The following is a 27,652-nucleotide window of genomic DNA, read 5'->3' on the forward strand; positions in this document are numbered from 1 at the left end:
AACCACTGCAGATGCCTGAACTGAAGTGACTGACTCACAGTAGCATTTCCCCACCTTTGATATTTGCATCTCCATATCAAATACTGTGAATGAGACACATCCACCTTGACTTAAGTAGCTTCATTAACACGAGTCCTACAATTCACAGGTAACTTCTTTTGCTGTTATAGATATATATCCCCAATTCTGTAATGTCCACTCCAACTCATCTGATGAAATGGGTTTGTCCCACAAAAGTTCATAACCTACTAAATTTGTTAGTCTTTAAGGTGCCACAAGACTGCTCGTTTTCTTTACAGTTACAGGCTAACACGGATACCCCTCTGAGGGTATGTCTACACTGCATTCCTCTTTCGAGGAATTTTATAAGGAGTAAGGGTAATTTTGAAAGAAGGGTTCTCTTTTGAAATAACTGTGTCTAGACAGCGTTTCTTTTTTCGAAATAGGGTATTTTGAAATAGCACCTGGATATGATTATGCAAATGAAGCACGGGAAATTAAAATCTGCGCTTCATTTGCAATTTCATTAGTCTGTATTTGCATTCCTCTCTCGAAAGAGGAATGCAGTGTAGACATACCCTGAGACTTAACAGCATTTCTGTAGCCAACCCAAAACTGTTTAATCAGCATTTTAGCTGTTCTGTGACAGCCTTACAATTCTAATAGTCAGAATAGTCACATGCATCTGTATCCATTGCCATACCAAGGAACTCCTATTTTCTCTTCAGTTGTTAGAAATTCCCCTTGTAGCACATTACTCCACTGCAAAAGGGAACCTTTTTGGGTAGGGTTGGCCTCTTGTGGAAATACGGTGAATCTAAGTCTTAAGGCTACATTGATTTGATAAATAAGTTGCATACTAAATGTGAACGATAGTGAGGCTAAGCATTTACTTTCTGCTGTGAATTGTTTAAATGTCTCTCAAGGCAACAGCAGATTTTTCCTCCCCTCTGCAACTGTGGTCACCATTTTACTGATGTCATTTGCTTGGCTTAAAATAGATAACATTGCATGCACCATAGTATGAAAGTTTGGGTTCCGATACACTGCAAGAGGAAAGTTCTCAGCAGTGACTGTTCTCAGCAGTGACTCTCTTAGTGACAGACTGGCCATGGTATGCTCTTTTTTACACAGTGAATAATTAGCTTGTATTATTCATTGCCACAAGCTATAATTAATGTCAAGACATCAGCAGGATTAAAAAACAGCACTCAACATTTATATGGATTTTAAAAAATCACCACTATAATACATAGGATTGTGGGGGATTTTTTAACTTTGGAAAGGATTTGAGACAGGGAATAATCCTATCTCTAATTGATGGGTGTTAGGAAAAGCTTTTTCTAAACACAGGTTATTCCATACTTTCCCACATCAGAGTTTCCTGTGTTTTCTTCAGAAGCATATAGTTTTATGTGTTGTTAGAGAGAGGATACTGAACTACAAGGACAATCACCATACCGATCCAATAAGGCATGATACATGGTATGTCTGAAAACAACATATAATTTAAAAGGACTCACCTGTCCTGAATCTGACGAATATGTCCAGTACATAGATGATATCTGAGCAGTAGTCCAAGACCACCCATAGTATAATATGATTACTTTGTAGCTCATCAAAACAGGCTCTAAACAAACACAAAGATACAGAAGATTTAATTCTCCTTGTATGAGCAAGTGCAGAGAGTACTATATGTGTGTTCTAAAAGCATGTTAGCTAACTGTTGCTGGTATTCGCAGGCTGTGGGCATCATGTCTGCACTGGAGTATTTCCTGTGAATTTAAATATAATGATTTAACATAATCGGACATTTCTGAAACCAAAGGTCTTAGGGTACGTCTACACTACAGCGCTAGTTCGAACTAACTTAGTTCGAATTAGTTAATTCGAACTAAGCTAGTTCGAACTAACGCGTCTAGAACTAAAAACTAGTTCGAACTAGCGTTTTGCTACTTCGAACTAGTAAGTCCACATTGAGTGGACTCTGAACAGGGCTTAAGGATGGCCGGAAGCAGTGCCGGCAGGGCATAAAAGGAGGACTTAGAGCATGGAGATGCTGTCTCAGGCTAGCCGAGGGCTGCGCTTAAAGGGTCCCGACCCCCACCCCGGACACACAGTTCTAAGGGGTGCCCCGCTTCCAAAGAAGTTCTGGCTTGGAGTGCCCTGAGTGCCCACACTGGGCACATCACACCACTCGGCCATCAGCCCGGCTGCACTTGCCGCAGGCTGCCATCTGGGGAGAGGGAGTAATTGGGGGGCTGCAGGAGAGCTTCCACCCCCAGAAGCCCGCAGAGCCAGCCCAGTCCTCCCCATCGGGGGCTCGTACCCCATTCCTCCCTCACCTCCTTCCACTTACCCTTCCCTAGCCCCTCTTCTTATTGATGTACAAAATAAAGATAACGTTTCTTCCAACATTGACTCTGTCTTTATTGAAAAAAACTGGGGGACACTGGGAAAAGGAGGTGGGAGAGGGGAAGAGAAAGGCTGGGAGAGGGGAGGGCAACTAACATGATCAGGGGTTGGGAACAGGTCCCAGATGAAGAAAGGCTACAGAGACTGGGACTGTTCAGCTTAGAAAAGAGGAGACGGAGAGGGGACAGGATAGAGGTCTCTAAAAGCAGGGGTTGGGTGGAGAGGGTGCATTCAGAAAAGTTCTTCCTGAGTTCCCATAAAGAAGGACTAGAGGACACCAAAGGAAAGGAATGGGTAGCAGGCTTGAAACTAGTAAGAGAAAGTTGTTGTTCTTGACAAAGCAAATAGTTAACCTGTGGAACTCCTTGCTGCAGGAGGCTGTGAAGGCTACAACTAGAACAGAGTTTAAAGGGAAGTGAGATAAAGTGATGGAGGTTGGGTCCATGGAGTCCTATTAGCCAGAGGGTAGGAGTGGTGTCCCTGCCTAAAGTTTGTGGAAGGCTGGAGAGGGATGGCACGAGACAAATGGCTTGGTCATTATCTTCGGTCCATCCCCTCCAGGGTCCCTAGGGTTGGCCGCTGTTGGCAGACAGGCTACTGGGCTAGATGGATCTTTGGTCTGACCCAGTACGGCCATTGTAAGCTCAGGGCTCAGTGTCGGGGGTCTCAGTGGACCCCCTTGATTTTCATGCACACCTGCTCGTGGGTGGCCAGGCTGGCAGCTCTCCTGCCCTAGACAGCCACTTTCCTGTGCCTAGTGCGGAGATCGTGGACGAGGTCCACGATGTCCGCACTAGCCCAGGAAGGTGCCCGCCTCTTGCGGTCCAGGGCAAGCTCCCGGGAGCCGCCAGCCTGGTCCCGGCAAGAGGGGGTGGGCTGGGGGGCATCGGGTGGGTGGCTCTGTGCCGTGCCAGGTGCAGGGTCTGCTAGCTGGGTGCTGGCAGGCTTGCACCTGGCACGGGCACCGTAGCCAGCCCGTGCCCCTTTAAGGGGTCCGGGGCCGGGAGGGGGGCATAGAGTTTCCCTGGTGTTGGCCAGAGTGGCCACCAGGGAAACCTGGGGAGGGCTAGCCTCCCACTAGTTCGAACTAAAGGGCTACACAGCCCTTAGTTCGAACTAGCTAGTTCGAACTAGGCGTTAGTCCTCGTAAAATGAGGTTTACCTAGTTCGAACTAAGCGCTCCGCTAGTTCGATTCAAATTCGAACTAGCGGAGCGCTAGTGTAGCACCTATTAAAGTTAGTTCGAACTAACGTCCGTTAGTTCGAACTAACTTTGTAGTGTAGACATACCCTTACATAGCAGGGGAAAATGTCACATACATACACACATACACACGTTACTCTGTATCAGTCCTCTCAGCATAGATCCTCAAGACTTTACATCACAGCATCAAGTCTGCAAGCTGAGGAGAACTGGACAGGAATTCATTCAGATCCCATCCAGGGACTTCCTGGCTCAACTGAAAGAAGGCTTACTCCTTCAGGGCACACTATCTCCCATGTCTCCCAGAGGCTAAATGGTCTGTCTCTATAACAGTCTGACATGACTCTCATACACAGACTCCGATTGTCCATTTAACATACTCCAGTAATATCCACCTGCTACTGGAGAAACAGCCATGTCAAAATTCCTCATACTAATTTTAAATGACTCTTCTCTGTCCACTCCTCTATCATGCTTGCCATCCACCACCTTTCTATCCCTGTATTGGCATTTACACATCTGATGGTTAGGAAAAGGAGACTACTATACGTTTCTCCATAAATGGTAAGAGTGCCTAGCGCAGGGATGGGCAAAATATAGTCTATGAGCTGGATCCAGCCTGTCACAATACTCTGGGCCACCAATGTCCCAGTGGGAACCTCAGGCAGGCTGCTTGACTGCTGTGCTCCTGCACGCCACTTAAAGCAGCTAGCTGCTGGGGCCAGTGTTTGTCTCCGCACCATGCACACTTCAGGGTAGGGAGGTCTCTGTATGCTGCTCCCACACCACCAGCACAATCCTCGCAACTCCCATTGGCTGCAAACTGACCAATGGGAGCTGTCTGGGCCATGCTTACAGGCGCAGGCAGTTTGTGGAGCTTCCTCTCCTCGTGGCATGCACTACACAGAGACACACATCCTGGGCCCAGTAGCCGGACACTTTGAGTGGCGTGCAGAAGTGTGGTGGGCAGGAAGTCTGCCTGAAGATCCCACTGAGCAGCTGAGCAGGAGCTGCCTAGCATAAGTGACTCCTGTATCTGACATCCTCACTTCCGCCCACATTGCAACTCCCTGCTCCGGTCACAAACTAAACCCTCTGCACCCCCTTCTGCACTCCTGCCTCTGGTCACAACCACCTCCCAGACCCAGCACCCCCTTTTGCATCCCTCCTCCAGGTCAGCATCCTCTCCTATACACAAAACCCTGCCAGAAACTGCACCCCCTGCTGTAACTCAATGCCCTCTCTTCCACATCCTACACCTTCTCTTATGCCCCAATGTCCTACCAACCCCCTTTCTGTATACACCCTCCATCCCAGACCCTGCACATCCTCCATTAAAATCAATGAAGAGTGCGGCCCTTGACCACTTACTAAATTCTTAGAGTGCCACCCCCCCATCAAAAATTATTGGTAACCCTGGCCTAGAGCAATACCTTGACTTAGTGTCACTTTGTGCTGTAGCCACTAGATGGCACACAGAAGCCATTGCAGGCACAGATTTGAGGATGCTTGCTGCAAGCCAAAGACTTTTTAGGCAGAAAGATGAAAATCATCAGGTCACAAATCCTAACGCATAATGAAGAGGTATGAACTGTACAAAGAGGTTCTGTGCAAAATCACCCAAGAAATTATTATAGAGAGGCAGAATGAGCCGATGGGGAATGACTCAAATTGTACTGTTCTAAAAGCTACCTTTAATGAGAAAATAAAACTGGAATAAAGTCCAATAAGTCCAAAAGTCCCTCATTTGTAAAAGTAAAATTGTATCTTCTGCTATAACTGCCTCTGATGGCAGCAAGCAAGTGGTAATCAAACTGCTATCCCAGGCAGCACCACACCTACAGGGTTGCAGTGCCCAGCACAACCCACCATAGGCCCCACCCACACCCCCATCTCTTCCTGCCCCTGCTCTGTCCCTACTTCATCTTTTCTCTCAAGCCCTGCCTCTTCTCTGCCCCGCCTTTTCCCACCCTTGCTCCGCCCCCTTCTGTCCCTGTTGCACCCTTTCCTCCAATCCCCCTCCCTCAAGCAACACGTTCCAGGAGATTACGAGGGGAGGGAGGGAGCTAGCACTGGCAGCAGGAGTAGGGACCCCTGCACTCACCATGGTGGTGGGAAGCCAAGTGATCCACCCCTGCTATTTGCATTCTGCCAAGCCCAGTTCCCATCAGTGTGCTCCAGGGAGCAGAGTGGGTTGGGGGCCACAGTGCTCCACTTCCTGTCACTGCGATGAAGCAGAATAACCCAGCTGAGAGCAAAATGCAGGACAATGTAGCACTTTAAAGACTAACAAGATGGTTTATTAGATGATGAGCTTTCGTGGGCCAGACCCACTTCCTCAGATCAAATAGTGGAAGAAAGTAGTCACAACCATATATACCAAAGGGTACAATTTAAAAAAATGAACACATATGAAAAGGACAAATCACATTTCAGAACAGGAGGGAGATGCCGGGGGGGGGGGGGGAAGGAAGGAAGGTAAGTGTCTGTGAATTGATGATATTAGAGGTAGGGAGAGTGGGATGTTTGTGAGTTAATGGTATTAGAGGTGATAATTGAGGAAACTATCTTGATAATGGGTGAGATAGTTCAAATGTTTGTTGAGTCCTTTTTGGAAAGTGTCGAATTTTAACATGAATGACAGTTCAGAGGATTCCCTTTCAAGTGCAGATGTAAAAGGTCTTTGTAGCAGAATGCAGGTGGTTAAGTCATTGAGAGAGTGTCCTTTCTGGTTAAAATGGCAAGAAACTGTTTTCTCTTTGTGATCTTGTCTGATATCTGTTTTGTGGGCATTAATCCAGCTGAGAGATGCAGGACTGGAGTAGGCTGAGTGGGTCACTTTGCTTCCCGTGGCTTCTGCCAACTAGTAAGTGCAGGAGCGGGCTTGGCCACTGCTGCTGGCATCAGGTCCTCCCAAGCCATCCCCCAGGCTGCCCTGGTCCAATTGGAGTCCCAAAGCAGAGGCCTTGGGTAGCTACCCCAAACTGTCCTATAGACAGGATGGCTCTGATCCCAGGAAGGAAGAGAAGAGAATATTTCAGTGACAGGCACTCTGGGCTCTTATGAAAATGCAGGAAGCATGAAATGCACATTGTCAGCTTTTATTTTACAAAAGCAGAGATTTAAACTTGAAAAGAGAAAGGAGGGGTCATGTCCAGCCCTCTGCCCTGAGACCGGACCAATTAATCCTAGGCCATCCCTGACAGATGCTAAAACCATTAATGGTTCATTATTTTCCAGCCCGCTCTTGTCTCCAACCTGCTCTCTCATGAAGGAATTAAATTCCACATTAAATAATCTAAAATAGTGTCAGAATTGTTAGATTTTTTAAAGCTGCCTCATATAGAAGGAGAACGAGGAATATGAGGTAATATCTTTTATTGGACTAGCTCCTGTGGGTGAGAAAGACAAAAAGAGCTTTGTGGGGCAAGCTCAAAAGCTTGTCTCTCTCATGCACAGAAGTGCAATAGGAGATAATACAGGTTGCATCTCCCTGGTCTGGCACCCTCAGAACCTGAGTGGCCCCGAACAAGGGAGTGTGCCTGATTGGGAGAGGTCAGTCGTTGGGCTCTCCTGAGGCTCCTCTCCTGGTCACGGATCCATCCAGTGCCCTTCCCCAAGCCCACTGCTGGGCTCCGCTGCCTCCAGCTCTTTGGTAGGGCTCCTCTCCAGGCTGCTGGCCCCACCCTGGCTGGGGGGACTCCCTGCCCCCAGCCAAGCTCTTCTCTGAGCAGCTAGCCCCATTGCAGTCAGCCGGGCTTCATACCCCCAGCCAGTGGGCTCCCAGCCATCAGGTCTCTGTTCTGTGTCCCTGGCCAGTGAGGCTTTGCTCTGGGTCAGCCTCACTCCAGCTGCAACAGGGCTCCACGTCCCGGGTCAGCATGATTCCCTGCCTCTGACTGCTGGACCTGCTTTGGCCAGCAGGGCTCCACACCCTGGCAGCCAGGGCTTCCTGCCCCCCACAGCCTGCTGACCAGGCTCGCTGCCTGCAGGCCACTGGTCCTATAGGCTGCCAGCTGCTGGCAACCTCTGCAGGTGGGGCTCTGTGATCCAGCAACATCTGTAGTCTTGCTGGACTATAGATGTTGCTGGCCCAAAGAGTCATGGACCACAGAGGTTCAACCTGTACTTCACCCACATTGTGTCTCGAGTACCCTGGGTCCGACACAGCTACAACTGCATTGCATCATGAAGAAACAGCTTTTAACAAGAGTTATATTTTTATAATACAAAATGGAAGAGAAAGTCAGAGAATGTATGATGGTGTGGTGTGTTATAAAAGTTTTACCATCACCAGTTTAGCAGTTAAGTTCTGTGGGGAATTCCAAATGAATGCTGAAAATACCTTGATAGTGTTCCATCCAGTCTGTGTGGAGGGACACATATTTTAACAAAAAACTATATAAAGAAAGCATCTTAAATGTCATTGCTAATATTTTTAGCTCCCTCTGCCTGGAACAACAAGCTACATGAGTCCAAATATACAGGCTTGGAGGGAGAAAATACTCTTCAGAATCACGTGCATTTCTATACAGAATATCAGGATTTTAAATCCCAGGGAATTTTGGGCCTTTTACAGCTAAAGGCGCAGAAAGAATTTCCGTCTTTCTGGAATTTCCTCTTAGCAGTATAAAGCTCCTATTTATATCCCATGATCGGGTGTCAAGATTCCCATAACACAATCCTGTCACTGATGCAGTACTGACTTGTCCTACACCTCAAGGGCTAGGAGTAGAACTTTGATCTGGCTTGTTGTGATACTTGTGCGGTCCGGGGAGGGAGAGGTGGGAAATGGCAGCTGTTTTAATCTGTTCAAGGGGAGACAGATTAATGAGCAGAGGCCAGACAGTCAAAGGTACATGATATATGCAAAGGGCTCTTAATTTTATCCCATAGATATAATTTCCACATGTGTGATATGCATACGTAGGCATGTATGTATATTACATTTACATATGTTAGAAGCATAGAATCTGGAATAAAGGATTTGGAACATGTACCTGACTTCTAAAACAGTCAAAAAATAAAAACATATCCTTAAGAAAATTGATTAGTGCAGTGTTTCCCAATTTTATTTGACCATGGAACACTTTTAAGCTCGGAAAAATTTCAAGGAACTCCTACAGCCAGGGAAAAACTTTGTCGAGCAAAAAAAACCTGCATAAGTTGTTGCTGCTAGACCCCTTGGTAAAAGCAGAGCGGCAGTGGGGGATGGGAGGAGAGAAATCTTGGGTTGATCAGGAGAAGCAGGACCAGCAGCTATTGCTGCTGCTAGGCCCCTTGGTAAAAGCAGAGTGGCAACGGGGGAGGGGAGATGTCTGAAAGCCCAGTGGGGAACCAGAGAAGGAGCCAGCATCTTTGTGCACCGGGCTCTGTCTCTTTAAGCGGGGGAGCGTTCAGGTGCTCACGGAACCCTTGCTTTCACTTTGCAGAACCCCAGGGTTCCACGGAGCACCATTTGGGAAAGACTGGATTAGTGAATGCGCAATGCAGTAGTAGTTATGGGGATGTGAAAGTTAATGGGCACTCTGTTAAAATAAAAAAACCAAGTGTGCTTTTCCAGTTTCATACAAACAAGACACCCCTTCTGCAATCTCAAATAACCATAAAATATAAATCCATACCTGCACACTAGCAGACACCAATTATAGAATACTGGGGTCGCGATTATGGTCAGCCACCTATAGTATAGGTTGCTTGAAGGATCAACCACAAAGATCTCCTTTTTCTTCCTGAAAAGTAAAACGTGCAGATTATTTTCATAAGGAGGCCATGTTTTTGTTCAGTAAGACTGAATACCCTTCCAGAAGACTGTAATAGTTGCAGCACATTTAGGCCACATGTTCACTACACAGATTGCTCCTGCTGCAGTCGACCTTCTGGCGTTCGATTTAGTGTGTCTAGTGAAGATCCGTTAAATCGAACTCAGAGGATGCCCCTGTCAGTGCCAAATACAGGACTATGTAGTACTTTACTCCTGCATCTTATGAAGAGGAAGGGAAACCAATGGGAGTGTTTGCTTCCTTTGATCTCCCACTGTGTGAACAGTGTGGAAACTCGATTTAAGATACAGCAACTACAGCTACATAATTAACGTAGCTGGAGTTGTGTATCTGGAGTCGACCTTCCACTGTTGTATAGGTCAGACATGTAGATTTAGACATAGCACCAAAGGCCAGCCCTGCTGACATCCCAGCTATTGCTCAGTACAGCAGCTCAAGCTTTTTTCATTTGACTCAGTCTATTCCTGTTTGCCCCCAAATCCATAGCAATCAAAAGGAACTAGAAAAATCTACATAAATGTCAAAACAGCATAGCTGAAAGTGATTTAAAATTATTAACACTCTTCTTGCAAGCCATCCCTTGTGTTTTAAGTAAGCCATCCCTCAGACCAGACTGAGCAAGTTAAGTGCATCTTAATGTCATCCCTGCTTAAATCATGAGGAAAGCCATGGTCCCTTGTCTCAACAGGATCTTCTCCAAGAGCCCTTTGGAGATTTTCTCTAAACATAGGTTAAATATTTATCTTTTTTATTTCCATTATAACAAGATGATCACTCTGCCTCTAACAACTTTGACATATTTATATGAATGAGAATCTAACAGGACAAAAAAATCTGCTAACTCCCTTTGAAATGGGAAATGATCTGTTTTCCTCTATGCCTATTTGTCTCTCTCCGTCTGCTACCAATATTCGTAGCCTACTCCATCACCATTTTGCTCATAATTCATTTCGCCATTGTCAACCATTTAGTTGCACTACAATTAATTTGTTGTTCTGAAATACTCTTTTACTGTTCCTTATCTTTAAAAAATGTTTTTTACTTACTTAAGAACCAAGAGTTTGACCCTACATTACTTGAAATCAATAGCAAAGCTTCCATTGACTGAAATGGTGAAGTTTAGGTCCCAGTATTGTCTCCCTTATTTCTGGTGAGTAGTATCTTACTTTCACTCTGATTTCAATGCAACTACTCCTACTGTAAGGCAATTCTAATTGTAAATAAGGTTGCAATGAAGATGGGGGTATGCTTGTGAGAGTGTAGAAATATTATATATATATACAATTGTGAACATGACATGTTTGCAAGGGGGGTGCTATCTGTACTAATGTGCTATCATTAAAAACCTCAATTCTGCACATTCATAATATAGGCATCTTTCTTTTAAAACCAAAAAGAATCCTATTTATCTTCCCACTCACCATAGATTGTTACCAATTTCTTCAAAAAGCCACAACAAAATTGTGACTCACTCTGTTCCCTGAGTCAAAAGGTCAATGCCTATCGTGCACTCTCCAAAGAATGATCCTTTCTCATATAAATCTATTCTATTATTTTCTCTGCTGCCTTGTTTCAAAGAACCTCAGACTTGTGTGAAAGGACAGTCCCCACTGGGCACTCTGGGAGGCTCACAGTGCTTCCTCTAGAAAAAAAAAAGATTCTGCTCGAACAAAACTTTGTTTTAGAGAGAAGATTCTATGACCTGGAATGAGGAAGAATCCACCCAGAAGTGGCATTCTGAACTAAGGATACTACAGCATTACGGTACCTACTACACACTCTACACACGTGTGTGATGTATTTATTATAACACACCCCTTGAAATCAGTGTTCATTCTGCACATACAACACATGCTCTTTCCATATTTTCTTCTTTACATGGCATTGCACTAAGGGCAACCCTAATAAACAGAGTTTATAAATCATTAATTAAGGGGCAATTGTCTATTTACATAATAGTAAAGGCCACATGCACTGCCTGATGTAAGAAATTGCAACCACATTGAAGTAAGTGGAGCTGCTTCTGCTCACAGCAGGGCAAATCATAGTAAATATAATTGACCATGTCAAAATGGATTAAATATTCATCTAAATATTGTGGTTTTGTTCTGTGGCCATGTTAACTCTAAAGATATTCTTTACCATGACTAAGCCTGTACAGGCTTGCAAAGGAGACTGCTGTTGACTGATAGGACCTGATAGGAAAAACTTAAAAAACAACAAAAAGTCTAGAAGCACCTTAAAGACTAAGATGTAGATGGTATAACGAGCTTTTGTAAGCACAACCCACTTCTTCAGCAGACTGGAGTATTAGAAGTCCAGATCCAAGAATAAATAAGGGAGAAAGGGCGAGAAGAAGGGAGGAGGGGGAAAAGATTGTTCACGTAGTTACAAGAAGCTAATGAGAACAACTGGCACCTCCATTGTGTGGTTGGTTGGATAAGCTTGATAGGCAAGGCAAGGACTTGAACAGCCAACTCAGGTGATCAGAGATCAGCTGAATTCCCTTTACTGCTGAGTCTGAAGCAGGGGGTGCTGGAACAGGGAAGCCATGGTTCCCTGGGGCCTCATCACTTTATCAGCTGTAAGGGCAACCGATGGGAGGGAAGGGGTGGAGAGGAATGAGTAGGGGATGCGGTGTTGGGTGATGTGGTGGCACAGGGGCACGTGGAGTTGGGGAAGGGACAGCACAATAACAGGGGCTTGGGAAGAAGAGGTGGCACAAGGGTAGAACCTCAGGGGCAGGGGCAGTGAGGGGGTGGGGCCATGGTTCAGATGCCGGTCCCCACACACACACTTTTAAGGAGCTTCCACCACTCCTGGTCTGAAGTTAGACCAACATAGTATTGGGAAGATGCCAAGGACAGGACTGATGAAGTGGGTTTTACCCACAAAATCTCATGATCTAATATATTTGTTAGTTTCTAAGGGTATGTCTAGACTACACCCCTATTTCAAAAGAGGGAAGTAAATTAGACAGATTGAAATTGCAAATGAAGCCGGGATTTGAATTTCCCGTGCTTCATTTGCATAATGGCAGCCGCGCGTTCTTTCAAAAAAGGGCTTTTCAAAAGTGAAACCGCCATCTAGAAGTGGTTCTTTCGGGGGGGGGGGGGGGGGAAACCTTTTTTGAAAGTTCCTGTACTTTTTTTGTGTGGAGTACAGGATCTTTCAAAAAGGGTTGTTGTTTTTTTCAGAAGAACCGCATTTAGACGGTGGTTTCACTTTCAAAAAGCCCTTTTTCCAAAGAACGCACGACTGTTATTATGCAAATGAAGCGCGGGAAATTCAAATCCCGGCTTCATTTGCAATTTCGATCTGTCTAATTTACATCCCTCTTTCGAAAGAGGAATGTAGTCTACACATGCCCTAAGGTGCCTCAGGACTGCTTGTTGTTTTCAAGGACAGAACTGTGTGCTTCGGAGCATATTGCCGGTTCCCGGAGCAGTTGCACAGTTTCAAAGTTGAAAATTTATTACATCTTTGACATAAGAACACCTCTGCAGCCTGGGGAAACAAAACTGTAGCAGAACCTTCCTTTGAATACTTAACTACTTCATGTAAGACTCAATGGTGCAGGAGGTGTGTTACAATCATACATTCAATAGTAATACTTACTCCTCTTTTTTTTTATCATCTTTTTTGTCGTCTTTTTTCTCCTCTTTCTTTTCCTCCTTTTTTTCTTCTTTTTTCTCCTCCTTAACCTCTTTCTTTTCTTTGTTCTTGCTGTATAACATAGTGTAACATTTATCAATGTTCCCAATTTACAGTCTAGGCTAGGCTAGAGGATGGAAGTTGAGGCAGGATAAAGAAGGCTCTGAAGTTGGGTTTTGCACCTACAGAAGAGGAAAGGACAGGGCTTCTCAACTAGACTACTCACTATTTGGGACCTGTATTACATGAACTATGCTGCAGAATTAACAACAGCGTGGTATTAAATCATGTAACCAGTTGGCTGATTTTGTGAGAGATTAACCCAAGCTTTAACAATGTTTCCTTTGTTTACAGCGGAATATTTCCCATTTGCTTGACTCTTCAGGCAGCTAAAAAAATCTGTTTCATGGCATTAGGACTTGAAATGATTTGATAGTCTCAAAATTTGCTTGGTCTTTTGACATACTTCGGCCCCAACAGCACCAACTACCTGTTTAAAGCTGTGGTGGTAGTTAAGTAAAAAGGTTTGATTCTCTTCTCACACTTGTTTTGCTCTCATGTAACTCCCATCAAAATTATCTCTGACTTACAATAGTGCAAGAGAACCATAGCCAAAGGGGGCAATTGCCCTAGGGCCTGGCAATTCAAAGGTGCCCAGGGATCCCGGCCATCACCACTACTACGGCAGTGGGGACAGACAGAGCCCCCGGCCCTTTACATTGCTGCTGGAGCACCAGGCTGGGCACTCTGTGTGGCTGTGAGGTCTGTGGGAGAGGACATGCTGCAGTCCAGGAAGCACTGAGGGCTGGCAGCCCCAGCTCCCCCCCTTCTGCCTGAGGCCTCACCCATTCCAGGGGTGCAGAGCCAGTCCCCCCACCTTGCTTGGGGGCCCATGGTGGCTGTCAGCCCTGCTGCCTAAGAACATGCCAATTGTAATGAAAGCACAGTATTTTGAGGGACAGGAGGACGGTGTGAAAATATATTCACTAATTTTAAGATAAATGCAATTGGCTTAGGAATATCCCTTATCAGCTGATAATAAACATGAGTCCTGATACTCTCTGACCACACTCCCATTGTGATGCAGCATGGCAGTGTTATTTGGAAGACCCCTGCCTTAACTTAGCTGGCATAAGTCAAAATCCTAAAACCATCCCCGTTTGCATTCTCCAAGGTGTTATTTAGAGGTTCACCAAATCAGGCTTGGGCATGCAGTGAAACTTCACTGGGGCCTATGAAAATCCACATGGCCAGGGAACACAAGTGTAGAGTGAAATAGTCTCTGTGTTAATCGATTAACTGAAAGAGCTCCTAAATTCCTACCCACATTAGGGCTACATTTACTCTGCAGAGTTTTTGTGCAAAACCGACCATTTTTGCACAAAAACTTGCGGCGTGTCCACACTACAAGCGCATTCTTGCACAAGAAAAAGTACAGTTAATTATAAGAATCGCAAAAAGACAGTGTGTACGGGTAACAGGGATTTCTTGCACAAGCAACCCCTATGGCTAAAATGGTCATCAGAGCTTTCTTGCACAAGAGAGCATCCACACTGCCATGTACGCTCTTGCACAAAAGCAAATGGCACTGTGGACGCACTCTTGTGCAAGAACTTCTGGCGCAAGAACTCTTGCGCAAAAAGTTGTTGTGCAAGAATCCTGCATTGTAGACGTAGCCTAAGATTTTGCACATCCCCTTATAACAGGATTAGCCTCTTTAGAACAGCAGAGGGTGCTAGTCACACATTTATTTTCTTTACCATTAGACTCCAGATCTTGTGTGACTGCATTTTATATGTAAATGTTGCCATTCCCACAAAGCACTATGTTGATCAGAAACACTCTTGGGTGTCACATTATTCATTTTAATAGCTAACTACTATGCTTTTGTGCATGACATGAACCCCATTCATAACCACTATCCGTATTAACGCACTGGTCCATGATACTCAAAAGCGTTTGGCTCCCAAGGACAGTTGTATAACAAGGGCACAATGTTTCTTTTTAAAAGAACTGTGCTGCTGAGTATTTATCAGCCTGATTATGCAAGGAAGATTCATTTGACATGGCTAAGCAATCAAAATTTGTCAGTGCCATTGAACCATGGAAGAGGTGTTTTGACAAAAATCAGTAGTTTACCCACTGATCAGTAGATGGCTGTTTTTATTTTACTGGGGAATGGAATTTCTCCTGACTCCATTTTCTCCATTTATTCACTGGGGGCTGGATGAATTATATTCATCTCTTTGTTCAGACACTGCTCTATCTCCCTGCTCTACCCACAGTATCTATTGCTACAGCAACGTTAGCACAGTGCAAAAATACCCTAAAGACTTGCCACTGAGGGTGACTCAAAAGGAAGGACAAGCCCCTCCTTTCTCCTATCCTGAGAGCTAGCATAGCCCCTGCATGGCACCTGCAAATTTGAAGGCCTCATCTCTGCTGCTTCACATATGGGCACTCTGTTGCTCCTTCCATCTTCACAAACCTGGAGCTTTAACAACACCTGCAGTTTATTTCCTCTGAGGTTTTATTAAGTCACCACCATTCAAGTAATCACTTGAAAGGATATTCCGATCTATTCCCTTTGACTAAAGGAAATGGAAAGGACTTTTTGTCCCGTTTTTCCTGAGTATACAGTGAAGAGATATCCATTTGGGCTGGGAAAGACTTGCCTGCCTATACTCTTCTAATCATATAATTATAATAGTTAATAAAATGTAGTACTTACGTAATGTTTTTCATCTTTAAATTGCTCTACATATCATCTATCTATTCCTTACGCCACCCAGGTGAGATAAGTATTGTCTCAATTTGGGGAAACTATAGCACTGATAGTTAAGTGATAAGCACAAGGCACAGCATGAGTCACTGTCAGAAATAGGGTTAGAATTTGTGTCTCAGTCCTATGCCCTGAAGCTTTGTCTATGCTATGAGATTTTTGCGGCACAGCATATGCTATTGACGGACTCGTTAGCATGAGTTGCAATGTCATTAGCATATTTTCTGCAGATGCTTTTTGCACAATGGGTTTTTGCGCAAAAAGAAGCAGTGTAGCCACTTCCGTTTTGCACGGGAGAGGCATAAGGATCTTGCGCAAAAGGGGGGTTTTGCACAAAATGGAAGCGGCTACACTGCTTCTTTTTGTGCAAAAACCCATTGTGCAAAAAGCAGTGACAGAAAATATGCTAATGACATCACGACTCCTGCTAATGAGTCCGTCATTAGCATACTCTCTGCCGCAAAAACTTGTAGTGTAGACATAGGTAAGAGTCGTAAGCCATGCTTCACACTTTTAGTTCTACTATTACTGTTCTACAGTAAAAGCCCAAAATCCTGAGCATTGTAAACATTGTTGTAGTACACAGGGCATTTATTTTTAAATCAAGCACTCATAAGAAAAAAACAGTCAATTAAAGAGAAATAAAAATTTCTCCCAAGTATGGAATTTTGAAATGGAAAGAAGTTTTCAGAGAATGATCATTTTAAATTCACAGTGTATTGCTCAACAATGACTTGTCTGCTTCTAATATGGACAATTCCTTTTGGCCCTGAGTTTTTTGTATTTGGGTTTTTACATAGGAAAGAAATGAAAAACAAGACTAGCCTCAAGGCAGGAACAAAACTACTGCTGTTTGCTGTGCCATTCCCAGAGCTAGAGGGCAAGGGTCATTATCAGCTATAGTGTGGAGTGATTTCAGGTTACTGGAGCTCTTCACATTTTCTAGAATTCTTTCTTTGAAGGAATTAAATAGCCTGAGAAATCTAAAATTGGCTATTACTTCCTTAGATTTCAAGGTCAGAAGGAAATGTTGTGATCATTTCAGTAAGACCTTGTGTATGACACAGGCCATAGAATTTCATCAAGCACCGACTGAAACAAAACAACTTTTAGTTTAGCTAAACCATATCTTTGAGAAAGACATCCAATCCTGATTTAAACTGTGTATGTCCAGAACTTCTGCATACCCTATATAATATCAGCTTTTAGCCACGGAAAAGGCACAAATGACAATGTGAAGTTATTTGAATATTTGATTTGAAAGCTGTGTGTCAATAAAAAAGAACGCTGTTAAGAAAAATAATAGACAGATCTCTTGCCCATGAGTTTAAATGTCAGCAAGCCCATTAGTAATGTTGCAAAATCAGCCAGCCTGAATTTGAAGAGGTAGGGACTAGTAGTTGTTTAATCAGACACATGGAAAAGAAGGGAAGCTGGAAATAGTTCCCCTGGAAACTCAGGAATATTTCCATAACCTATAAAACTAGACCTTTCTCTACATTAATTCCATATATCAGGAAGAGGCTTAGAAAAAGATAAGCAGGAGTCTATAGCTACAATAGTCACTAACATGTTTTGAACAGGGAAGAGGGTAAGGAGCTGGTACATCAGAGGCAAGAAGGTGCTATGAAGCAAGCAGTGATGTACTTACTCTTCGTTGTTGTTGCTGTTGTTGACATTAAATCTGGCCAGGGACCAGTGACTGAAGCAAGTTAAATAGAACACAGTAAAAGAACAATATTGTACATTTTGTGCACATGTTTACCAACATGATAGACTGAGCTGCTGCTCCTACTCATACTTTGAAAAGATTAGAAGGGCCAACTTTGACCGCAGCTGTAAGCCCTTTTGCATAACTATGTAGGGTACCAATTGCCCTTGATCATGTGCAGAACATACACGTTTGTGACCATGTCAGAAGCACTTTAGCCTGCTCTCAGGCGTATTAATGCTTGACATCATGAGTCTCTCTATTTATAGCAGCATTCCCATTTGGCTGCTCTTATAAGTGTTTCTCAAGCCTTTCAAGTCTTCACAGAAGCAGTGCCAAGACTCCTGGAAAGACAGCAGAAATGCTTACCGTTGCTGCAAAATTAACTCTCCATAACGTCACAACAATTCTGAGCTACTATCACATGGTAACAGAAATGCAATTTGAGCTAGGGAAATGGGATATCTCAGTATCTGGCTAGCTAAAGAAATAACATTGCTGGCACATGACCAGTTTTGTTTACTCTAATGACTTTGAATCTGAAACACTAATGGGCTCCCAATACAGAAATCAGAAAATCTCTTGGCTGTTGGCTTGAGTGATTAGACTATAGTAGCGTGACTAATCTAACAAAATATATTAGGCATGCAAAGAAATACACTGCTTCCAAGCTTAAATTATTAAGAAGCTATTTCAGTAAGGACGGGACTGCATTGATCTGTTGCAAATCTGTGTTCACTATAATATAAATTACCAGCTGTAAATTCAAACCAAATTCTTACCCATCTCAGACTATGTCACATGTGAGCCTGAGCTTCAAAGTAATGAGCCTGCCAAAAAGTTAAGTTCCATCCCTGTGTTTTGACAAACCACAATGTTTTCTTTAGCCAACTCTATGGGGCTAATTTAAGCCTGTAAAGCCTGGTCTATACTGCAGAGTTAAGTTGATGCAAAGCAGCTTATGTTGACTTAATTATTTAAATTTCTACACTAAAATTTCATTCCAGGGATGTAACTATCAAACTGCAGCAACTTAATAACTCCACCTGCATAAGAGGCAGAGCCAATGTTGGTGTGGTTAGCTCAATGCAGTGTCAGTGTAAACCAGTGGTTCTCAACTAGTGATACCAGTTATCTTAGAGGTACACAAAGGTTTTCCAGAGGGTACATCAACTTATCTAGATATTTGCCTAGTTTTACAATAGATTCCATAAAAAAATACTAGCAAAGATGGCATGGACTAACATTTCATATGGTCAATGACTCTGCGTACTATAAACTGAAATGTAAGTACAATATTTATATTCCAATTGCTTTATTTTATAATTATATGGTAAAAGTGAGAAACTAAAGAATTTTTCAATAGCAGTGTGCTGTGACACTTGTATTTTTGTAAGAAAGTAGTTTTTAAGTGAGGTGAAATGCAAGATAAATCAGACTCCTGAAATGGGTACAGTAGTCTGAAAATGCTGAGAGCCCCAAGAGTAGATGCTGTATTGCTTACCTCGATTGTTACAACTTTCAGAAAACCTCCCTGAATGCCTCACACTATCAGGACAATCTGTGCAAGTACTCCTAGTGAGGATGCAGACTGTCAGCACAAGCAGTAAAATATAACATGCACATGAGCAATATAATTACTGCCGTGGCTGTATGCAGACATAATTTATGTTGACTTAATTTTGTAGCGTGGATATGCATTAAGTCACGTATTACATTCACTTGCAAAATGTAAGCCTGGAAACACATCAAGGGCTCACCTGAAGGCATTAGTTCATTTATTTTAAAAAAAGATTCAGACAAGACTAACCCTGCTTGTGACACAGACGTGTGAACACCTTTTAATGATCCATCTTTAACATTTTCTGATTTCTGGAGCAGAAGCCTATCAGTGATGTGTGAATGAGTATGATTAAGTGTTACTGAATGTTGCACGAATACTTGTAGTTGAGTTTCCAAGTGCTCGATGCTAAGATCCAGATTCTAAATGTCTTTGCTTGGGAAACTGCTTTCATACCCAGCATACAGCAGCAGAGTGAAAGCTCTTTTCAGTCCAATCAGTAGGGATTAAAGTCCAGGTTAAGGGACTGTTCTGGGTTCTGGCATAAGCAATGTAAGCTAAAATCCCACTCCTGAAACTGTCCAATACACTTTAGAAGAAGAAATCATCTTAAAGGAAAAAGTGTTCATTATTATCAGGCTCACACCACTGGTATATTCAAGGCTTGAATAGGATTGCATGGATTGTCTAAGTGTTTACGCTACAACCAGCTTCTCACTGCAGAGTGGGAAAAAGTGAGAAAACCGGGGGCATACCAGTAGTTCAGGGGGACAAAGCATTTATTTTCTCCATTCAGGAACTGGGTTTGCTACTCTTACCTGATGAACAAACAGAGAAATAGCATTGCTAAACTGTGGTCGTACATTCCAGAGAAGAGCAACAAGAATGATTAACGGTCTAGAGAACATGACCTATGAAGGAAGGCTGAAAGAACTGGGTTTGTTTAGTTTAGAAAAGAGAAGACTGAGAGGGGACATGATAGCCGTTTTCAGGTATTTAAAAGGGTGTCATAAGGAGAAGGGAGAAAACTTGTTCATCTTGGCCTCTGAGGATAGAACAAGAAGCAATGGGCTTAAACTGCAGCAAGGGAGGTTTAGGTTGGACATTAGGAAAAAGTTCCTAACTGTCAGGATAGTTAAACACTGGAATAAATTGCCCAGGGAGGTTGTGGAATCCCCATCTCTGGAGATATTTAAGAGTAGGTTAGATAAATGTCTATCAGGGATGGTCTAGATAGTATTTGGTCCTGCCATTGGGACAGGGGACTGGACTCAACCTCTCGAGGTCCCTTCCAGTCCTAGTATTCTATGATTCTATTATTTGCTAGCAAGCACAATGATGGCCAACAAAAAAAAGCAGGAATGCATTACTTGTACCAGAAGTGTCAACATCACCTGCATTTTGCACCCCTATGTAAGAATTTCTTATGTTATATCAGCTTCTGGGAAACTGCATTATTTATCTAAGTGCTTCTACAAGCTACCTGCAACTGAGAAACTGTGCCTCCATCTGTGAGGCTAAAGACCACAGAGTTGCAATTTCAAACTGCACCATGCCTTCCTCCACTGCTTATCCAGGGAGATCTGCCAAAGCAATGATTACCTTCAGCTAATTATGCACAAGAATCTTGGCATAATAATCCCTAGAGAAATTAAATGTATTAAGCAACTCTAGCTCATTTCTGTCCCATTGGTCACTAAGCTCTATTCTATTGAAACTCATTTAATTTGATAGGCTGACTTTGGGAAAGAGAGAGTTACTCACCTTATGCAGTAACGAGGGTTTTTCAACATGTGTGTCCCTGTGGGTGCTCCACTCTAGGTGCTGCTGCATCCTCACGCCGGTGATCGGAGATCTTTTCTAACAGTGCCCTGCCGTGCTGCACATGCGTAGTAGTGTTTCCTCGTGCCGTTAGTGTCTGTTAGTTGCACACGCAGTGTGGTGTCTCTGTTCCTTCTCTCCCTTGAACGTGCACCAAAGAGGCTCAAAAGAAGAGGAGAAGGGAGGGTTGTGGAGCACCCACTGGGACACACATCTCAAAGAACTCCCATTATTGCACAGGGTGAATAACTCTTTTTTCTTCTTTAAGTGATGTCCACATGGGTGTGCCCTCAAGGTGTCTGAAGACCAGTGTCCATCTCGTGGAGGTGGATTTTGAAGCCATGTCCCGGAGACAGTGGAGATGACAGCATGACCCACTAATGTTGCTGGGACTAGGCCGGATGTCAGAGCATAGTGTCTGGTGAAGGTGTGTTCATAGGACTAGGTTGCTGCTCTACAGATCTCCTCAAGTGGGAGATTGTTGAGGAAGTCTGTGGTCGATGTCACTGCTTGGGTAGAGTGGCCATGATAACAGGTGGCAGTTGCTTGTTATGGATGGCGTAACAAGTAGGAATGCAAGAAGAGATCCATTTTGATATTCACTGCCAGGAGACAGCCCATCCTTTCGAGCATTTGGCAAAGGAGATTAAAAGTCTTGTGGATTTTCTTGGACTTGGTCCTGTTAAGGTAAAAAGTGATCGCTCATCACATGATGTCGGAGGGTATATAACACTGCTTGGACTTCACCGTTGTGTGTCTTTGGACAGAATGCAGGTAAATGGATTGGTTCATTAATATGGAAGGGTGAGGGGGCTTTCAGGAGGAATTTTGGTTTAAGTCTGAGTGTGACCTTGTCATTACTGAAAATTGCATCAAAGCTGCTATCTCACCTACACGTCTGCTGGAAGTGATGGCTACAAGAAAGGCTACTTTCATGGACAGATGAAACATGTGGCAAGTGGTTCAAAGGGCAGTTTTGTGAGACTCTTAAGGACATGGCTGAGATCCCACAAAGGGATAGGTGGTCTTACTATGGGGAACTTGTTTTGTAGGCCTGCTAAGAAATGTTTAGTCATGAGGTGCGAAAAAAGAGAATCCTCATCCATTGGTTTATGAACTGTAGAAACCATTTCATATTTAGCTAGAAGGCATTCTGTATAACAAAAGCCATTTCAGTTTCTTGTGTCTGCACGTATACAGGCAGTCCCCAAGTTGCGCAGTTACGAACGGGGTTTTTCTCGCCCCGGAGGATGGGAGTGGCGGGACGCCCAGATGCGCCGCGGTCCCACCGCCCGCGTCCTACGGAGCGAGAAAAGCTGCTCCGCGTCTCCCTGGTCTGCTGGGGGGGGGAAGCCCCCCCCAGCAGACCAGGGAGACACGGAACAAAGCCGCGGAGCACGCGGGCAGTGGGACAGCCCAGACGTGCCGCAGCTGGGCTGTCCCGCTGCCCGCGTGCTCCGCATCTTTGCTCCGCGTCTCCCTGGTCTGCTGGGGGGGGGGGGCGCAGCTAGTGCGCCCTTCCCCCAGCAGACCAGGCTTTTCTCCGGACGCCTGTGGTAGAGCAGCTGGGGCGCTGCCGGTTGGTCCCGCAGCACTGCTCTGGGCACTACTGGACCAACCCGGCAGCACCCCAGCTGCTCTGCCCCGGGCGTCCTGATTCAGCCGCTGCTGGTCAGTTTCAGCAGCGGCTGAATCAGGACGCCTGGGGCAGAGCAGCTTGGGTGCTGCTGGGTTGGTCCAGTAGCACCGAGGAGCGGCACTACTGGAGCAACCCAGCAGCACCCCAGCTGCTCTGCCCCAGGCGTCCCCAAGTCAGCCACTGCTGAAACTGACCAGCGCTGACTACAGGAAGCCCGAGGCAGAGTTTCTCTGCCCCGGGCTTCCTGGAATCAGCCGCTGATCAGTTTCAGCAGCAGCTGACTTGGGGACGCCTGGGGTTCTTAAGTTGAATCTGTATGTAAGTCGGAACTGGCGTCCAGATTCAGCCTGTTGAAACTGATCAGCAGCTGATTTCAGGAAGCCCAGGGCAGAGCAACTCTGCCTCAGGCTTCCTGTAGTCAGCCGCTGGTCAGTTTCAGCAGCGGCTGAATCTGGACGCCAGTTCCGACTTACATACAGATTCAACTTAAGAACAAACCTACAGTCCCTATCTTGTACGTAACCCGGGGACTGCCTGTACTAGAGGGAGTGAACTGGCCTTCACCGAGGTGGGGAGAGGCCAGAAGGATGCGCTGTTGGAATGTGTTAATGAACTATTTTGAGCTGAAGCTCGAACTCCCTCTAAACCTGTTTCTTTCTTTGCTGATAATAATTCCTCTTTGAAGTTCACTTTGATTTCTTGCCCTGACATCAGACTTGTTTGGTTAAGGGTATACAATTAATCCTAGTATTTTATTAGCCAGCCTTACTGGGCCCGGCTTTGCTAGGACCACGTTTAGCTCATGCTGTGCTTTATTAATTAATAAAGCTGTTTGTTAGCTGCCTAAACAGAGAGGAGCATTTTTTTGCTTCAACAAAACACTGCAATTGCCTGTGAGTTGACTTTTATTGAACTAAAAGAGAGACCTGACTGCCACCATTTCAAGGAGGTAATCCAGTATGATTGGTAGGAGAGTGCTGGGAGGTGGGATATTATGTTTTCCCCGTATCCATGTAGAAAATCTCTTCCATTTGTAAGTATAGGTTTTCCCAGAAGAATCTCATCGACTATTGATTAATATTTGTTTTACCTTGTCAGAGCAGGACGTTTCGGCATCATGGATCCATGAGGGAGCCAGGCTTTGAGGTTAACTGTGACCAGATCTGGATGGAGAGTCCTGCTGTGATGCTGGGATAGAAGATCGTGATGTGGTGGGAACGCATAGGGAGCGGAGATCACCAGTCATTGGAATATGGAAACCAGGTCTGCCTGGGCCACAATAGTGCTACTAGTATGACCCATGCTTGCTCCTATCTGATTTTCATGATTACTCAATGTATCCAGGGTAACGCTGGAAATGCATACAGAAGTGGGGCTTCCCATTTGAGGAGAAATGCATCTCTTAGAGATCCCTTTCCCAGGGCTGCCCTGGAGCAAAACTGGTAACATTTGCAGTTGGATCAGGTCACTAAAAAGTTGATATCGGGTTGACCCTACTTGGAGAACACTTCCTGGAGGGCTGTTATGTCCAGTACCCACTTGTGTTGGTCTGAGAACAGGCAGCTGAGATTACGGTAACATTGAGAACTTCTGGTAGGTAGGTTACTATGGGGTAATTCAGTGCCATATGCACGAATTCCAAAGTTTCATTGCCTCGGTGCAGAGGGAGTTGGACCGTGCTCCTCCCTGGTGGTTGATGTAGTACATGCAAGATGTATTGTCTGTTAGGATGCAGATCACCTTCTTCTTGATGAGTGGGAGAAAATGAAGGCATGCGTAGCATACTGCTCTTAACTCCACGAGTTCAATATGGAGTGTGCTTTCTTGGTAAGACCATTTGCCCTGAACAGCATGGGACTCCAAGTGTGCTCCCCAGCCCACACAGGAAGTGTCTGTAGTTATGGTAATCATCAGGGATATTTCTTGAAATGGGATGTCCTCTCGCATAGGCTATGTCTAGACTGCAAGCCTCTTTCGAAAGAGAGCGTCTAGACTGCACGTTGAACTTTCGAAAAAGCGGCTTGCTTTTTCAAAAGAAAGCATCCAGTGAGTCTGGATGCTCTCTTTCAAAGAAGCCCTATTTACATTGAAGAACGCCTTCTTTCGAAAGAGGAACTTTCGAAAGAAGGCGTTCTTCCTCGTGAAATGAGGTTTACCGCCATCGAAAGAAAAGCCGCGTTCTTTCGATTTAATTTCGAAAGAATGCGGCTTGAGTCTGGACGCAGGGGAAGTTTTTTCGAAAAAAGGCTACTTTTTTCGGAAAACCCCCTGAGTCTGGACACAGCCCTAGTGTGCAGCTATGTCCACCAATGTAGGGAAGATAAGATGTGGTGCAGTATATTGACTATTTTGTGAAGGGAGTCGCTGGAGGGGATGTAAATCGTAGCCAGCCATGTTTGGAGGTACCTCGTATAGAGTCTGGCTAGTCTCAGCACATATATTGTGGCCGCCATATGACCAAGTATTTAGAGACAGGTGCGTACTGTCATAAGTGGTGAAACTTGTGCAGTGTTTATGAAGGCAGTGAGTAAATCAAACCTGTGTTTGGGTAGTGTTGCTTTGGCTATGATGGAGTCTTGTCAAGCTCCTATGAACTTAAGAGTCTGTGTGGGCTGCAATGTGGATTTTGATAATTGATATGGAATTCAAGGCTGAGTAGTAGAATGTATCTTGGGTATCTTGATAGGATGTGTCTTTGATAAGGCAGTCATCTAAATAGGGAAAAATTATCTTTCCTATGTGGTGGAGGTATGCCACTACTACAGCCAGGGTTTTTGAGAAGACTCTCAGTGCCGTTGATAAACCAAATGGAAGAACTCAGTATTGGTAATAGTTGGTTCCTACAGTAAAACGTAGGAAATGTCCATGTGCTGGATGAATAGTTATATAAAAATTAGCATCTTGGAGGTCGAGGGCTGAGACTCTATCTCCACTGTCTAATGCCAATATGATGGTTGCTAACGTGACCATCTTGAACCTTCAGTTCATTTCGTATTCGTTGAGTTTTCTGAGATCAGGTATGGGTCTCCACCCCCCATCTTCTTCTGCGTGAGGAAGTATTTTGAGTAAAACCCTCATCCATGATAAGCCAAAGGGACTAGTTCTATGGCCCCGATTTGTAGCTGATGTTGAACCTCTAGTTGTAGCAGGTTTTTGTGAGAAGGGCCCCTGAAGAGGGTTAGGGAGGGAGTGTGGGTAGGGGGAATAGATGTGAAAGGTATAGATTAGCCCAAACTGATTATCTCTAGCACTCACCGGTCGGGTGTTATATCCGTCCATCGTTGGAAAAAGAACCGTAGCTGGTGGACAAACTGAAGGTTGGACAGCGTAGAAGGTGGCATAGAGGGGATGTTGCTTGCGCTCTCCAAACCTTCAAATTTGCTGTTTGGACATGGATGGTTGGTTTGTGCTGGATTGATGTTGATGCTGTAGTGTGCACTTTTGTTGTCTGTATCTTTGTTTAAAATTGTAGGGTCTGTGAGACTGCCTATATGACTCCTGTGGCCTTGAGTGGGAATTGTATCTCGAACACTTATTGGGCAGTGTGCACATCCCTAATGTTCTAAGGGTAGTGTGTGAATCTTTCATAGAGTGTAACACCTAATTGGTTTTACTGGCAAATAAGTGGGACTTATCTAATGGAAGGTCCTCTGCTTTGAGCTGCAGCTCCTTTAGTATACCCAAGGCTTGGAGCTATGAGGTTCTGCACATAACAATTGCCGTAGCAGTGCTGCTTGAAGTGCTGTGCGGGCAATAGTGTGACCCTCATGCATTATGGCTTAAAGATAAGGATGCTTTTGTTCTGGGAGAAACTGGATGAGGTCTTGCAGTTTTGAATAACTGGTATGGTCATAGTCAGCCAGGAGTGACGAATAATTGGCTGTGTGTAGTTGTTAAATGGTTGAAAAGTAAACTTTTCTGCTCAGTATATCAAACTGGTAATGGTCTTTGTCCTGGGGGATAGGCCAGAACTGGGGATACTTGGTTCTGTGATGTACAGCGTCTATCACCAAGGAGTTTGGGGACAGACGCAAAAAAAAGAAAGTCCATACCCTTCGCGGGGACAAAATATTTTCTATCAGCACTCTTGTTTGTGGGCATAATTGAGGGGCGTGTCTGCCAAATGGTGTCAGCTGGGTTGAGAGAGCTCTACCTATGGATGAAGCCAATCTTAGAGGATGTAGGAGGTTGCTGAAAATGAAGAAGCCTGCGTTGCTTCTCTTGTCCTTCTTGGAGGTCTATCACCTGTGCATTGGTCACTCGATTGAATAACTCCTGAAACTGCTTTAGGTCATCTGTAGGAATTGGGGTCAAAGGGTTGATTGTGGTACATGGGTGGACCTGGATGCACATGATTCCCAGGGAGGGCGTCTCTGTGTCGGTGACGAGAACTTGCTTTGTGGTCCTATATCTGACTTAGTAAGTGATATTGACAGTGCCAGTGAACCAAGGAAATATATTGAATGGGCTAATGATGCCAGTGAATGCATTGTCAACTGGACATCCATCTGAGTATGTTCAGTCTTGGTGAACCCTTGTGTTGCACCAGCTTGGTAGGTGCTGCTGATGGTGCTGTCGGTACCGGAGGCAGCGTCAGTATTGGTGCCCTTGGAGGTGACGTGTCAGCACAGGTAGGCTTCAACACCATCTTCGGTGCTGGTTTTGGTGTGGTCTTAGATGCCGTGTCAGGCAATGGTGCCATCAGTGCAGATGTTGAGGCCAGTGCCAAGGACTTGTGCCTGGGTCTGGAATGTGCACGTTTGTGTGGTGTGCTATGTTTCATCAGCATGGTGCTGGAGGTGCTGGGCTTATCAGCAATGCTAGCACAAGAGGATCTCAGTGCCAAGGGCAGGGATCTGGCTGGAGATGTCCTGGCCTTTGTCTTTGCCCTGTCTGAGTATGAGGAGAGATGATTCTTATCAGCAATTTGAATGTTTTCTCTCCCTTGAGTCCACGCTGAAGTGAGAGAGTCCTCTCAAGTTGGCTGGAGGGATTTCTCATAAACTCTTGAGGCGATTTGCTCAGTCTCGTCTTGCTTGTACCGTAAAATTGGAGCAGTATGGGCACTTCTGGAAGAGATGG

General features: G+C 44.7%; 1 protein-coding gene across 1 annotated transcript in view; it reads right to left on the bottom strand.

The window, feature by feature from the left end:
• CNGA3 (cyclic nucleotide gated channel subunit alpha 3) overlaps positions 1–27,652 on the bottom strand; it is a 44,638-nt gene that overhangs the window by 4,112 nt on the left and 12,874 nt on the right. Inside the window, exons 4-7 of the mRNA XM_006137386.4 lie at positions 17,490–17,540; positions 13,021–13,128; positions 9,244–9,351; positions 1,524–1,630 (exon numbers count right to left, since the gene is read on the bottom strand). Of these exons, the coding sequence (XP_006137448.2) occupies positions 1,524–1,630; positions 9,244–9,351; positions 13,021–13,128; positions 17,490–17,540 (374 nt within the window). The remainder of the gene's footprint in view (positions 1–1,523; positions 1,631–9,243; positions 9,352–13,020; positions 13,129–17,489; positions 17,541–27,652) is intronic.

The sequence above is a fragment of the Pelodiscus sinensis genome, chromosome 1, assembly GCF_049634645.1.
Source record: "Pelodiscus sinensis isolate JC-2024 chromosome 1, ASM4963464v1, whole genome shotgun sequence".
NCBI classification, from domain to species: Eukaryota; Metazoa; Chordata; order Testudines; family Trionychidae; genus Pelodiscus; species Pelodiscus sinensis.